Genomic DNA, 15,272 nt, shown 5'->3' with positions numbered 1-15,272 from the left:
CTGCACCTCAGCCACATCCAAGTGATGCTGGCTCACTTTAAAAGAACTCCAGCCTGACTCCAGGAGGTGCCTTAAAAGTGCTGGAGGAGGGATGGCCAAAGCCCTTTGCTGCTCCCTGACCAAAAATGCATCCCACACTGCCCATGCTTTGCTCTAAATTTGACATCTGAATGGAAGTGAAGCAGTGGCCAACAAACCAACTGTTAAAATGGAGAAAATTCTGAATTCTTGTGTTGGTCAAGGACCTGAGCTGCACAAAGCTGGTGCTGCCTTCCCCAGAGCTGAGTGCAAACAGAAGAAACACTTGAGTGTGTGTGTGAGGAATTTTGGGGAGAAAACTCACTTGTAAAATGTCACAGGCTGTGGTTCTTCTTGGGAAGCCACAAGTGTGTTTTTTTGGGAAAATAGATAGAAACAGAATCTCAGAATAATTTGGGTTGGAAGGGACCTTAAAACTGATCCAGTGGCACCCCTGCCATGGCAGGGACACCTCCCAGGCTGCTCCCAGCCCTGTCCAGCCTGGCCTTGGACAATTCCAGGGATGCAGGGGCAGCCACAGCTGTGCCAGGGCCAAGAATTCCTTCCCAATATCCCATCCAGCCCCACACTCTGCCAGTCTGACATCAAAGCTTTAGACAGCTTTAGTCATCTGACCTATTTTATCACTTTTCTCTCCATGGGAGCACCTGTGGCAATTCTGTTTTTGTTGCATATTAACCCACGAAGTTGAAAAAGTAAAATTTAAGTATACTAAGCAAGGAAGTTGGGAAGTTGAGATTAAAAAATTAATGTGAGCCAGTCTGCCCCAATCCTGAGCTTCTGTAAACTGATTTAATTCAGTGATGGCAGAAGAATTGACATTAGTCAGGGGTCTGCTCTTGTTCCCATCTATTTATCTGAGATCATTTCTAAGGTACTTACTGAAGAAGTCTCCTTTTATTCCTTTCAAACCCCTTCTCTTGATTTTGTCTCTTCTGTCCCCTTTGCCTCCAGACTGAAAAGAACCAACTCCTCCCACCTTTTCCACTCTCAGCTCTTCCCTTCCTCAGCCTGCCCTGTCTTCTTCCCATTATTTCCTGTATTTCTTATATTCCTGCAATATTTTTAAGAAGCAGAGAAAGGTTCCAAACACTGCAGGTTATTTACAGCACAACAGTTCTCAAAATATGATTTAATTTCCCTTGAAGCTGAGGAGCTGCCCAATGTCCTCATGTACAAACAGGTTTTGGGGTCCTTTAAAGTGACCATGCAAATAAGAAAGGCAATAAGAGAAATGGTATTTTATTGAATTTATTTTAAAATCTGCCATGTTTCTCCCAGAAATCAAATGGTCCCTACAGAGGAACCAGAAGATGCCACTCTGGTTAGTGACAGTAGCTCCTTATAGGTTGTAATTAACTTTTTAAATTCTTCAATTTTTAGTTAAATATGGAAGGTTTTTTTGTTGGTTTTTTTAAAGGGAATGCTCTCAAACACATGGAAAAAATATAGGAATTGATAAAATTGATCTATAACATATTTTTACTTGAGAAAGGATTAGAAGGTTGAATCTTAACATTATAGACTTAAAACCATTTCTTGTTCCATTGCCTTTACAGTTCCAAAAAAAATGTACATTTTGGAGACAAAGGCCTTTATCCTCTTAAGTGCTGTGGATTTCATGCCAATCTCCCAATATAAAGCAGACTTCAGACTTAGACCCAAGAGAAATGGTCTCAGAAAGATTAGATTTTCCACCACAAAATAAAACCCTTGTGTGGGGAACCACAGCAGCTCCAACACCTCCTTCCTCCTAAATACTTGTTTGGCAGGGAGGAACACCCCAGCCCATCCCATGCCTCCTCCTCCAAATGGAAGTGGTTTGATCATTCCTCTGCTCTTGTGCCAGCCAGTTTTTCCATGTGTAAAATGTCCAGAATTGTCACTGAAATATCCCTGAAAAATTAGTATTTTTTTAGGTTTTTTCCTTTTTTTCTGTATAATTTTGCAACACAGAGGAAGTTTGATCTTAATGTTAGTGTGCAAAGTGAATTCTCACTGGGATGAAAAATAGACAAATTCAGTGGAAGGGGCACATGAAGAACATAATGATGAAAAAGTCTTTTAAATCAGGAAGATATTTTTAAGAGTTGCCCACCAAAGGCAGGCACCTCTAATAGGAAGAGTATATTACATGAAATTAATGATGCCAAGTATCTGGCAGCTCAATAAATACAAGAGGAAGCTTTCTTAAACTACTCATGAGGTAGAAAACAATTTTATCATATTAGAAAACACAGATTTTTCACAATATTTCAAACCCCATTGCCAGTAATAAAGTAAGACAAGCAAGGAAAAGAGAGAAATATAGATTCAATACAATGGAGCTCCTGAGGATTAAAATTTAACACCACCAAAACCACCCAGAAAAGAATGAATTCAAGAATCAGGAGATGAAAACTGCATGTAGTCAGCTCAGGATTGGTGAGCTGCAGATGGAAACTTTCTTGAGAGCACAGTTTAAATTCTAGTTGGGATATTCTGTGATTAAATGCTCCTCCAATTTTTGAGTACATCACTTTTTTTTTTCCTACTGGCTACTGTGATACAAAAGACATCTCCTGCAAACATAGAACTGGTAAAAAAAAAAAAAAGAAAAATGCAAGTAAAAGCCATTTAGTTTTCCAGCAAAGACATCAAAGCAAACCAGCTAATGGACATCCAGGGTAGTCAAATCACTCCTGCAAAATCCATTAGTTACTGAAAGTTCTGGAGGGCTCAGTTTTTACAGTAAAACCTGTAAAAACTCAGTATCCAGTTTCTCTGTTGGGACACTGAGGTGTGAAGATCCAAACGATGCTGGAACTGAACTTGTATATTTGAACCTTTTGAACTCCAGCTGCCCTTCATAAATTACTTTACCACCAGCTTTAACACGTTCCTGACCCACCCTGCAAGAGAAGGGAGGAATCATTAAAAACCCCTGGAAATGGAACTGAACTTTCTAACACTTCCAGTGGAATTTGTCTTGGTTCAAAAGACAAGCACCTACAGCAGGACTGGGGGAGGAGGAAAAGCTTCCAGATAGTGCAGTGAAATAACATCTGTTCTCATGCTATGAAAACAAAGTTTTGGGAGGCCAATCCCCCTCCCCAACCCCAAAGCCAGTGGAAGGGAATGGAAATGGCCCCATACAGGAACAGGCAGTTGCTCTTTTCCATCTGGAAACGCTGTCAGATGGAAGCAAATTCCCCCAAATTCCCAACTGGTGCAAGAATTTTGTTTTGCACCTCAGAACAGGATGTGCTGCCCTGGATGGACACAATTTGGGGATGCTGAGGGTCCTCACCACACCCCATCCACAGGGGGACAGAGATTCACCCTCCCCCTGAGGGAAGCTCAAATATTTAGAGCTGAGAAACTCATCCAAGACAACAGAAATAAAGATTCTTAATTAATTTTAAGGTGAATTAAACTGCAGGAGAGCAGCTCAGAAGCTCAAACACATTTCCTGCTTTCCATGGGAAATGAGGACAATGAGCAGGTCCCGCCTCATTATTTTTTAGATTGTCAGTGTGATTATAGACATTATTTTTTAGACTGTCAGTGTGTTTATAGACAGTTACTCACTGGGATGCCAGGGAAAAACTAAGGTTTTAAGTCCAGAAGAATGGAAAGGCTGCTCCCCAAACAGGACAGGACATTATTCTGTAACCAAAGCAGATATTCCTTTCTCCCACACCTTCCCTGCCTGCAGAGCTCAGCATCCAAAGCAGCACCACAGAACCCAAACCTCCACAGGAACTCTTCAGCCCCACTCCTGCCTGCAGAAGGATTTTTGGGTTCAGGAAAGTCACCATTTCATTTTTTTCCATGTAAGATTTTTCATTTGCAAATGAGGAAGATACCCATCTTAGAGGAATGTGCTTTCAATAGGTCAGCTAATATAAAAATACTGCTTTTCTCTTTGAATTATGAGGTTCTCACATTATATCTGGACACTACATTTCACTTTCTCTTTAAAATGATCTTGCTAAGCAGCAAAGGGACACAGCAGCTCCCATTTACAGGTCACCTCAGGTCTCCTGAACAAACTATGCCCCAGGGTTTTAGTGAAACTCAGGAATTCCAAAAGCAAAGCACATTGCCCTCAGCACACAAAATGCTTCTGATTCGCAGAATGACACAAATGTACAAGAAAAAAAAAAGGATGTCTGATTATTTTTTGTAATGGATGGCTTTTAGATGGGCAGAACACACTCAGGCATTTCTTAAAGCCCCAAATCACGGGTGATTTCCAACAAAGGCCTTGTGTGAAGTGCTGCTTGCTGATCACAAAGACTTGGAAAAAGAATTTTCAGGGGTTGAGCTATGAGTTTTAACCCTGGACAAGGAATCAGATGCTGCACAAGTGTGTGCTCCTTAGTCCTGTGGTGCTGCCACACTGCTGATCTTGAATCCTTCAGACTGATAAATTTGTGTGAAATTATTTGACATTTCAAGAGAAAATAAATAAAAAAGGAAAATGACACAACTGTCTGAGAAAAGTCCATGGCACAGTTTGCCTGTTTAAGGAATAAGATACACAAAATCTTATTAAATGTGAACTTGCAATTTATGAAATTACCACCTCCATTAATTACGAATACTAATGATTCATTACAATGGACCATGTGGATAGTCCAGTTCAGATGAATAACACAGATGTTTAAAAAAAAAAATAAATCACTAAATCTCAGGTAATTTAACCTGTTTTACTTCCCACTTGCATGAAGAAAAACTTGTGGTTTCTCCTTCCCTGTCCCCCAGCACAGAGTGTCTTTCTTCCCCTTTTTCCCCCACTTGGAAACGAGCCACGGATCATTTACAGACTTCTGAGGTTTGCTGGGGCACTTTCTGAGAATCCCTTTGGAAAATGGCACCACATTTCAAACCAGAGGGACACAGGTAGGAGCCTTGAAGAAACAGGCCAGCAGCCAGAATGGTCATCAGTAATTTTTGTTTAAATATATTAACAACATAATTTAGAGCATTCACATCATCCAAGCATCCCCCCACCGTGCACGGGGATCTGCAGTCATTACATCTCATCAGCCAGAAAGGATCCACATTTCTGACATTAAACCAACAGTACACAAGGCCCCAAACCCAAATCCCAGCAATAACCCCCTCTGCCAAAGCCAATCCCCCAGAGTTTAGGAAGCAGAGGTCTATCCGAGCTCTTATCCCTGGAGCTCAGTGGTTTGGGACTCCCAAGCAGCGTCAGTAGGTAAATGCCCAGGCTGATCTCCTCTAAGAGAGGCTTCATCTGCTGGGGGGCATTACAAAATAGCAGAGATCAGCCCTGCCTGATGCAAACGTTAAGTCATAAGAATAACATTACATAATGCACAGCAAAATGTTAATTTGCAAGACTCAAATCAAGGCCCACGAGGATGTGCTGCAAGGCACCGGCCCCACGACGAGAGGGCACAAGGGAACCAGAGAGGTCTCTAAACCCTTCTGCCTCTCAGGCCAGTTTTGATTTATATATTTTGTTTCACTCGTTGATAATCTTACAGACAAGGGAAACCATGCTGCTGGGGAAGTACTAAATCACACCAAGAGAGCTAAGGTTTTTAGATGAAACAAGAAGCTGATTACACATGCACTGAGTATACCAGTCACTAAGCGTTTCTGGATTGCAGGGATAAGATACTCTCTTTGCTTATTACTGCCTCCTTGATCCAAAGAGATTTAAGCAACTGTTTTCAATTAGATGTTTTTAAGCTAGTAAAACTACATCCATAAAGACATATTTATAGAACAACTTAAAACGAGAAGAATTAAAACGACTGCAAAACTGATGAATTCCATTCCCCCACCAACCCTCCCCCCTCACCCCGAATCATTTACTGACCATTAACGAGCAAAAAGCACTGCAATTTTAAGAATTAATCCAGTGTTGCAAAATTAAATCAGATACACTAGGAGGGATAATGACAAACTGGTGGCTCCAGCGTTGTCAGTTTGCGGGTGATACAAGTTCAAGTCGTCTGTGCTAGTGGCCACTCTGTTGGAACAAACATGAACATAAAAGGGAACATTAAAAGTGCAGCAGCACCAACTGCATCAATTCTGTCACTGAGGACACAGACTCAGAAGTGGCACAGGGTAAATATTGCATTTTAGAAAGGAGCTGCCCAATTCCACGACTGCACATGGAAAGGAGGAAGAGGCAGCAATGGAAGTCAGGGAGAGGGAGAGGATCCTCATTTCCCTGTAAATTCCAGAGCACAAGAGCCTGGCAGTGTGGCTTTGCCACACGTGACTGCTTCCAGCCCCAGGAACCCACGAGGAATATTCTGAGAGCTCCAGGAACAAAACTGAGCTTTGATCGTTTTCATCCGACAGCTGCTTCAACAAAATGTGCCTAAAACTCTCTGCAGCATGTGACTGAAATATCTGCAGGATGAGCTGGCTCAGCTCAGCCCTGGGGAGCACAGAGCCATGGCAGAGCTTTGGGATGGCCACAGACACATTCAGGGACAGCCTCACCTCTGCCAAAGCCATCATTGATCTGCTGCTCACTGACATCTCTGTTTTATACCTGACTGGCCCATGCTACAGGCAAAATAAGGAAAGGAGAGGTAAGAAAGCCCCACTCTAGTCCTGCCTCCTCCTGCTGCTAAATCCATCTCAAGAAGCTCGAGGCATCCTAAATTTTATCTCCCCTAAACTTCCCTACAAGCTCAATTTGTTCCTACCTAAGCACATCGTCATGAAAACACTTAAAAGCACATTAACAGTGGAGTGACTTGGAGATTCAAATGCATCACTTAAACATACATATTTTATACATTTAATACCCTTCAGAATCAGGCCATAAATACAAATGGATGTTAAAAAGCATGACCCAGAGTCTCAGTCTGTCACTGTGGCCTTGGCCTGGGCACCTGGGGTGATGGGTGCTGTGCCCTGGACCTGGCAATCTCAGGGAGCCACAAGACACCTTTTATTTTTCCTCTTTTTAAATTTTTAATTTTTTTTTATGTGCAGTTTACATTTGCTCCACATGCTGAAGAAGCACAGGCAACATAAAGAAATTTTAGCCATTATTTTGGGTGATTGAACCCAGAGTTACACACAGGGTTTATTTTTAAGGGAACTCTCCAATTCTAAATTAAGGAGGTGCCCTTTGGCTGAGCAGCACCTTGCCTGTCCCCACACAGGTGGGATAAAAACATATTTGGGAATAAAGGAAAGGAGACAGGGAGGATTCCAGTAGTGCAATTGCAGGCTGGTTTCTATTCCATAATGTTCAATGAATAGTTGCAGTGATGAATTCATCCCTTAATTCCATCTCTGTGCATCCAGATGAGCCATGGGATCATTCAGGTTGGAAAACACCTCCAGGATCATGGAGTCCAACCATCAGAGGCAGAATTACATCAGATTCCCTCTTTGGAATGCATGTGCCTCTGATCCTCTGAATTCTAATTGGTTTGGTCATGTTTAGAACGTGTTAAGAAACAGAATTTAAAATATTACATTTTTGTTTGTGGGAAATTCAGGAATGACCAGGCCAATCCAGTGCCTCCCATTCACCAGGTGTCTTTGTGCAGGGTAAAGGATGGCTGGTGTGAGCAAAAGCCACAGGATAAAACCAAAAGCCAGGTTTCCTACAATTACATCCAAACTGGCAGGGCAAATCCATGAGATAGAAGTGAACATAAAAGCAAGTGAAATAACATGGACAGAGAGGCAGCAAACAACCTTGCCTAAGGCACAACACTAATGCCAGACTAACTTCAAAGCAGCCACTGAACCAGCACAGGTGACAAACAATCTGCATAAAAATAAGGCTAAAGCAGCACTGGCTCCTTTTCCTTCCCTGAGACCCTTCTGCTCTTGCTCATTCCAACTCCTTTTTTTTTTTTTTTTCATTTTAGACATGGAACAATGTATATAAATGAGAATGCAGCATTCTGGTTGCAAGTTTCCTCAAATAAACTCTGCTAAGAGAAGCCCACCACATCACAAGCTTTATTCTGCCTATTTCTTTTTGTTTTGCTCATTGTAATTTATAATGAACCTCTTCCACAGTAAGCTGACTCAGGGAAAAACCATTCTGAAAGGCATCAGCTACTGATGAATTGTTTTTATTAATTAAGTTAGAGAAACAAAAACCACAGTGGTTTTCAGTGCTGGAACTTGCAGCAGAACCCACAAGCTTGGAGGCAGAAAGTGTGAAAGTCACAGCTCTGCTCTGAACAGCTCCTGCATTTATTTACTGAGGGGCTGAAATTCCAGAGACAAGGGGTTTTTTCCTCTCTCTTAACCTAAAGATTTGGTCCTTTGAGCAGCTGCTTTGGACTTAAGACAGCACCACAAAAGCCACTGCCTTTTTTGCATTAAAAACTGAAATAAAGGGTATTAAGCAGAAGTAGCTTTTATATACCCTGATATTTGAGAGGTTCAGCCTGCACGGGGCTTTGCTGAAAGAAGAGTGGATGGAAGAATAGAGTAAAGAAAAGCATTTAATCCTGCTGAGTTCCAAAGACATTTGGATTTTCCTTTTAAGTTTTTGCAGCCAAGAGATTCGAGTTTTATTTTCCCTCAGGATTTGAGGATGAGGACATTGAGGACAATCTCTGAATTTTGGACACCCCTTGGTCCTGGGCCATCTCTCCCAGATAGGGGGGGTTCCCTTGGTGGGATTTCTTCTCTAAAACATGCAGTTGGGGAAGAAATAAATAATTTTCTATAGTAAAACTTTGGGATTCCCTTCTTTAAGCTAGAATCCTCTTTGAATAGTGACATTTTATATCATGAGCCTCTGCCTTTGGCCATCAGTTCTTCTTCTGCTCACCCACTCACCACTATTTGATCCAATCTCTCACATCTTTCATGGAAAGAACAAAAATACCCTAAAATTTGCACATGCAATCAAAAGGAAGCTTATTCATACAGTTAGGACATGCTTTTTCATGCACTGCTGGTTACTGGAAAGTTTAACTTTTGTTAGAGGATAGAAATAAAACAAAACAGGAAAGTGGATATTTTTCTTACTTATTTCAAGTGTACATATTTTGAGTAATTTTATTTTTTCCCTGTGACACAGAATAGAGACTCTTCTTGGAGACTGTAATAGCTCTCAGCGTGTTTTCCACCAAGAATGCAAAAAAGAAACACTTTTGCTGGAGAAGTCATGGAAACTGGTAAATTGAAGACACAAGCCCTCATTGAAAACCTATAATTTTTTAATTAAATTTACATGTCAGTGGATCTTTTGAGCTTGGCCTGTGTGTTTTTTATAATCTACGTTTCTCGTGCTTTTTCCCATGGGTATTTCTGCACTATTTCCAAACTGGGATTACTCAAGTTGAAGTGTGATAAAGGGCACATTATAGTTATATTAAGCAAAATAGGGAGGAGAAAGCTTTTCCATAGTGCAAAGAAAGCTGCTCTCCAAGCCTCATTTCTGGTAACAAGCAGAGCAAGGCAACCACTCAGCTAGAAACTGCTGCCATCAAATCAACGCTTTGTCTTGAGAAAAGGGGGGATTTATTCCACCCCTTTCTGTTTTCTACTGAAAAATAAAGGTTGTTTGCTTCAGAATCAGTTAAGTCTTGCTCTGGGGTATCATGAAAAACATGTTGTGAGCAACAGAGCAGGAGGGGAGAGCTCTGAGCTGTGCATGGGTGGAACTGGTGTGATGCTGTTGGGGTTTGTGGACGCGGTTTGGGTTCCCTGCCCTTCCCAGCGGTTTCACAGCTGTGTTGTTCCTCTTCACAGCTCTCCTGAAAGATGCAGGGATTGCACAGAGCCTGGCCCACATCAGGAGGACTTGTCAGCAGTGCTGCAGCCACAGAGACAGGCAGCAGCTGGATGGGGAAGGGAAGGAAGGGAAGGAAAGGAGGGCATGTCAGCTCAGAGCGGCAGAAAAGGTTTTTCACAGCAGCTATTTGCAACCCTCCAAGGAGCTGCAGAGGCTGCCCATTAAAACCCTGTTAAAACACTTCTGATGTTGTCAGCAGTGGAGGGCTGAAATAGCACAGTGATCACTGAGATACTATCTGCCTCAAGCAGTTCAGTGGTACTGTCAATAATATGAGCAAGAAGGTACAAGATGAGCAACAACCTAATTCCTGCATCAAAATTTCATAAACTCCCTCAGCTGGTAAACACTAGAGATGTGGGCAAACACAGGCCAGCCAACAAACCACCCAGAAAAGATGACCTCTGTTTTGGAATCTTTCCCAAAAGCTTTGAACCTTTAAGTTAATTTACACTTTGAAAGCAAAGCAGAGTGGTGGCAGGAGGGGTGAGGTGATGCCTCTCCCATCAGTGCTCCACACTCCTGACAGTGCCCAAGGAAAAACACAACAGCACTTTAGGCATACACCCTTCCAAACACACCACTTCTTCCAAACACACCACTTCTTCCCACTTATGCCTGCTTTAATTTTTGATTTATCTCCACTACTAATTCCTTGGGATAATTTTTGCAAGTGTAGTCTTGCCATGTAGGAAAAGTTGCCACCTCTTGAGCAAAGTGATGCCTTGTTTGAAAATGGACCTTGTGATGTGCCAGGGTACCAAAACTGTGAGTAATGACAGCAGAGTCATCTGCTTCTCTGCTACTCTGTGCTCCTGAGTAAGTGCTACTCACAGTGAGTAATGGCTGGAGAACCACGGCCACTGAGAAGAGTTATTTATAAATACAGTAGCCTCTGAGTAAGAGCTTAGCTATGAATTCACTGCTCTGGCTACAATTTCGTGAGAAAACCAACAGAGCCAGCTTTTGGTTTTCCAGTTTTTAAAGCTCTACACACATTGTAAACTAGTAAAAATAATTCAGGAAGGCTTGGGGTGGTTATTTATAAAGCAACCATAAAAGCAGAGATGCTTTAGTTCCTTAGGTGTTTCCTCAGCGTGGCTGTGGCAGGCAGGGAAACTCCTGGACTTGGCTTAAACCAGTCTCAGATGCTTCCCCCTTTTTGTGCAATAAATATCCACTGCAGAGAGCCAAAAGCCAGGGCTTGCTGGAAATCAAGCCAAGAATTCACTGTCACCTGCTCAGCAGTGCTGGGTACAAGTCAGAATAACCCTCCAGTTTTTAATAAGAAGAGTCTCAGAACAAACTTGTGTCAGGTGCACTCTGGATCTGCAGAGATCCAACATGCTGAGGAATATTTTTTAATTGTTTCTGTCAGCTCAGAATGAAGCAAAGGAATAATAACATATTTGGGCATAAAAAAAAAAAAAGGGGGTTGGGATAACACTGGGATAATAGGGTCAAGCTCAGCACTCTCCTGAATTTCCTACACAGGAACATGTGATTTCCCTGTGCACCCTGCAGAATAAATGGATATTTTCCAACTCCCACATTACAGGTCATGACTTCCTGGTGCTAATTTGGATTTTGCTGAGAAACTTTTTATCAACTGGAGTTTGGAGAGCAAGGCACAGCAAGAGACTTTGGGCTTGGCACTGTGTATTTGCAGGCTGGTTTACAGAAAACTCTGCTTTTTACCCCACAAGGACATGTGGCTCAGATTTGGGATGGAAGCAGACACTTGGAAAACCAGAAGGAACAATTCCCTAGTTTAATTCTGAATTGTAAACACAAAAGGGATGGTTTCTTAGGGGATTTTTAAACCAGCTGCCAGCTTTGCTATCTGGTGCTTCCAGTTTGGAGAGTCCAAGGGGGATATTTTTGCCTTGACACAAGTTATCCATCAAACTGAGCTCTCTCATCTCTTTGGCAGGGAGTTGATTATTTTAGTGCCACTTGCAAGTGGCCAAACTTCCTTTTGGGCAATCCCTGATCTCAGACAGAACCACCTGAAAACTCTGATTAAAAACTGAAAAATCCTAAAATTAAGTATCTTTTACCTTTTTATATGTCTTCTGATTTTAACTGAGTTGTCTTTTCCCCTTATCTACAAGAAAATTGAAACCATTGAGTGTTAGAAAGGAATACAAAGAGTAAAGACAGCCTCACTCCCTGGCTCTCACCAGCCTGAAGTTAAATACCTGCCTTTGTACAACTGTTCCCCTTCTTTTATTAGCTAAATATTGTGGCACCAGAGCACGAAGAATAAAATTACAACCATTTGAGATGAGTGTAACTTTTACAAGAGTCAGATATCCCCAACAAGCTGACAGTCAATAACCCAGCACAAATTAACTCTGGCAAATAATAGGTGTGTTGACCCTAAATTCATGAGGCAATAAAACCTACCAACAGCCTGTTGTTTTTAAAATACTCAGGCACTTCTCAAAGACAATATAGTTTTTGTTTGGGAGCAAGAAGATCATTAATTAGGAAAGCTTTTAAAGGAAGTTTTAGTATCATTAGCAAAAGCTAATGGGAAAATAAATTAAGTTACAACATCTGACACCAAGTTTGGAAAAGAAAGGCACTAAAAAGCCAAAGCTGCCTTACATGTCCCAAGAATTGCACCCTTCTCCCCAGACCTCCATAACCACAATAAAAAAAAATAAATTTCCCCCATTTCTTATTGCATTTGGAGCTAGACACACATTGCTGCCAACACACTGCAGTCCCAGAGATATAATTTGAACCAATTTTGTTCACCCCTCGAGATCCACCACAATGAACACTTAGAAACACAATCTAAAAACCTGTTCTTCCATTTTTTAATTTTTTTTTTTTCTGAGAGCTTTCCAAGAACAGTAAAGCTCAGGTAGAGTTGTCCTGTTGTATGAATTCTTATTCCTTGAAGAAAAACCAAATTTTCTCAATATTTTGAGATGCTGTTTAAAAGAAAATAATTAAATAATACGCCATGAAAAGTAGCTGAAAATATTTTATGGATTGGAGGAGAATTTTCTTTTGCCTTGCCCTGGATGCTTTGCCCAGAGACGCCACAATGTCTGTCAAACAATCATTGCATATGAAGGAAGGCACATAATGACATTGGCCATTATTTCAACCATGTCAGCTGAGGAATTATGAAAGATTTATACCTATTTCATATTAAAACTATTTAGTAAATGTCACATAGCACAGCAAAAAACCACGGGCACGTGATTGAGAGGGCAGCAGGCTCAGCACAGAGCTCTCAAGGACACATAACCTGAGCAGACTCTGCAAGCAAGTTTTAATTCTATGTTTTTTTTTTTTTTTTGTATGGCCATAAAACTGTACAGTGACATAACCTTTTCCTGATTTTCTAGGAAAACAGAAGACACAGAATTTAAATATTATGTAATATAAAAAGGAAAGTGTGCAGAAAGTAAAATGAAGGCAAAAAGAATGTAAATAAGGCAATTAAAACTACAACAGCTCAGGACATCAAACCCCTGCTCCAGGACAAGCTGCCTAATTGAAACAAAAGATGCTTTTTCCTCTTCCTTTTGCTTCAAGCTTTGCTTCTATGAGAAGTCAAGTAACTAACTTGCCAGGGGAAGGAATTTTCCTCTTTGATACCTTTGCATTTGTGTAGAGCAAAATTAAACAAAATGCAGCTGCAAGCCCCAAAGGGAGATCCTGGAGTGTGGAGCCACCCCTGGCAAGGGCACCTTAAACCCACCCTGAGCTGCTGCTCTGGCAGCCCCTGGGATGCACCAGGGCCCAGGTTCCTCCTGCTGGGATGGAGTTTATCCACAGGAAAAAAGAAGGGAAAATTCATGCTCAGCTGCTTGATGGGAACTGACGTGGCCTCTCCAGAGAGGGAGAAACTTTGGATGTCAGGCAGGTTAGCAAAGGGCAAGCAGACGGTCAATAAAATATTCAATAAAGGACTTTGATATGATAGATCTAATATTGTGGAAAAAGCCAGAAGTCTTTTTTTTTTTTTTTGGTGATAAAATGGGTTTAAAATGGTGGTTAGGATGGTCTATACAATATTAACCTCCTAAAGCTTGGAAACAATTGTGGCTGGGTTTTGAACTTGTTAGGAAAGGTAAAAAGAACTGAAAGGTTGTGTAGCACATGATACATTTCTGGGCACAGGCAAAATGGGTAATTCAGAATAAGAGCACTGCAGCTTTTACAAAATCTGTTAGAAATTATATATAAATAAAAAAAAAAATAAATAAAAAGAGCATTTAGTGATAACTAAATCCACAGGATGCTCAGGAAAACAGGCACAAACCTCCCCCAGTGTGGATCCCAGCAGAGATCCTGAGTCCCAGGGCTTTTTCCTCTCCTCCCCATCAGATCTAAGCTGCTGCTCATGTTCCCCAGCAGGATTCCAGCCACATCTCCTCTCTGAGCAGCTCTCCCACACCAGCTCTCTCCTGCCCTGCAGTTTTGCCCCCTCATCCCCAGACTGGAGGGGTTGGTAGGAAACCCCTGGAGGGATCAGGGAGCAGCAGGCAGCGAGCAGGGAATCCCTGCAATCATTGTAATGAAGCTAAATCTTGGAGTTTACATAAAAGGAAAATTAAATCAAGCACTGGAGTGGATTGGAAAGAAATGCACCAGGAGATGGATAAAGTTAATCACCTTTAGTGAAGGCTGATGCTGACCTACTCTGCCTTGGAGATCCCCTGGACTTGCTGAAGTTTTTTTATTTGGGAGCACAGAGCACACAGGGCTGAAGCAGCTGCCCTGAGTTCCTGCAGTGCTTTATGTGTGCTGGGAAATCCCACCCCAGCCCTGCAGCACCAGTGCAGGAAAGCAGAGCTGTGCATTGTCATCTGGGGACTCCCAAGGTCTGGTCCTGTCCTTCAAACCCTGCACTCAGGGAAAAAACTTCACCCCAGTAAAATAAAGAGAGCAAAATGTCACTGTTAGATTCTAGCAGAGAATCCCTGAGGTTGGAAAAGCCCTCTAAGATCCTGAAGCCCAACTGTTCCACTGCCAAAGCCACCAGGAACCCACGTCCCCAAGTGCCACATCCACACATCCTTTAAACCCCTGCTGGGATGGGGACACCACCACTGCTGGGCAGCTGAGCCAGTGCTCTGACATATTTACATGAAACTCCAAAATCTCCTCTGTGGCCTGGCAGGAGCCAAAATTCTGACACACAGGAGCTGCTGGGTATTTTGGAGAGTTACCCAGCCTTTGGGCCCCATGTTGACTACTGGAGTTCTATCTGACATTTATAATTTAAGAAATTGAGTTGTACTTCCCAAAAGGCAGTGCTGGAGCAAATGTACCCTTTAAACTCCTTTTGCTTTAACCAGTATCAGATACACAAACCACACAGTCTCCTGATGAAGGAGCAAAAGATTAGGATATGAATCTGTCAAGTTTGGAATATTTTTTTCTGTACAGCTCTGTTAAATCACTGTAGACAGTAACGCTTCAGTATGTTCTGAGAATAGCTCAT

General features: G+C 41.9%; 1 protein-coding gene across 12 annotated transcripts in view; it reads right to left on the bottom strand.

The window, feature by feature from the left end:
* The window catches only part of BCAS3 (BCAS3 microtubule associated cell migration factor), a 292,321-nt gene that overhangs the window by 90,776 nt on the left and 186,273 nt on the right, over nucleotides 1-15,272 (bottom strand). For 2 of the 12 annotated variants that reach the window (XM_079325182.1, XM_079325183.1), the window contains one exon: nucleotides 4,965-6,031. The exons of the other annotated variants lie outside the window; for them this stretch is intronic. In XM_079325182.1, the coding sequence (XP_079181308.1) occupies nucleotides 6,006-6,031 (26 nt within the window). In that variant the 3' untranslated portion in view covers nucleotides 4,965-6,005. Of the gene's footprint in view, nucleotides 1-4,964; nucleotides 6,032-15,272 lie in introns of those variants that run through there. 12 annotated transcript variants of the gene reach the window in all.

This window comes from Erithacus rubecula (genome assembly GCF_903797595.1).
Source record: "Erithacus rubecula genome assembly, chromosome: 22".
NCBI classification, from domain to species: Eukaryota; Metazoa; Chordata; class Aves; order Passeriformes; family Muscicapidae; genus Erithacus; species Erithacus rubecula.
The sequence above is the reverse complement of the archived record's forward strand: the minus strand, read 5'-3'. Positions and strand labels throughout refer to the sequence as shown.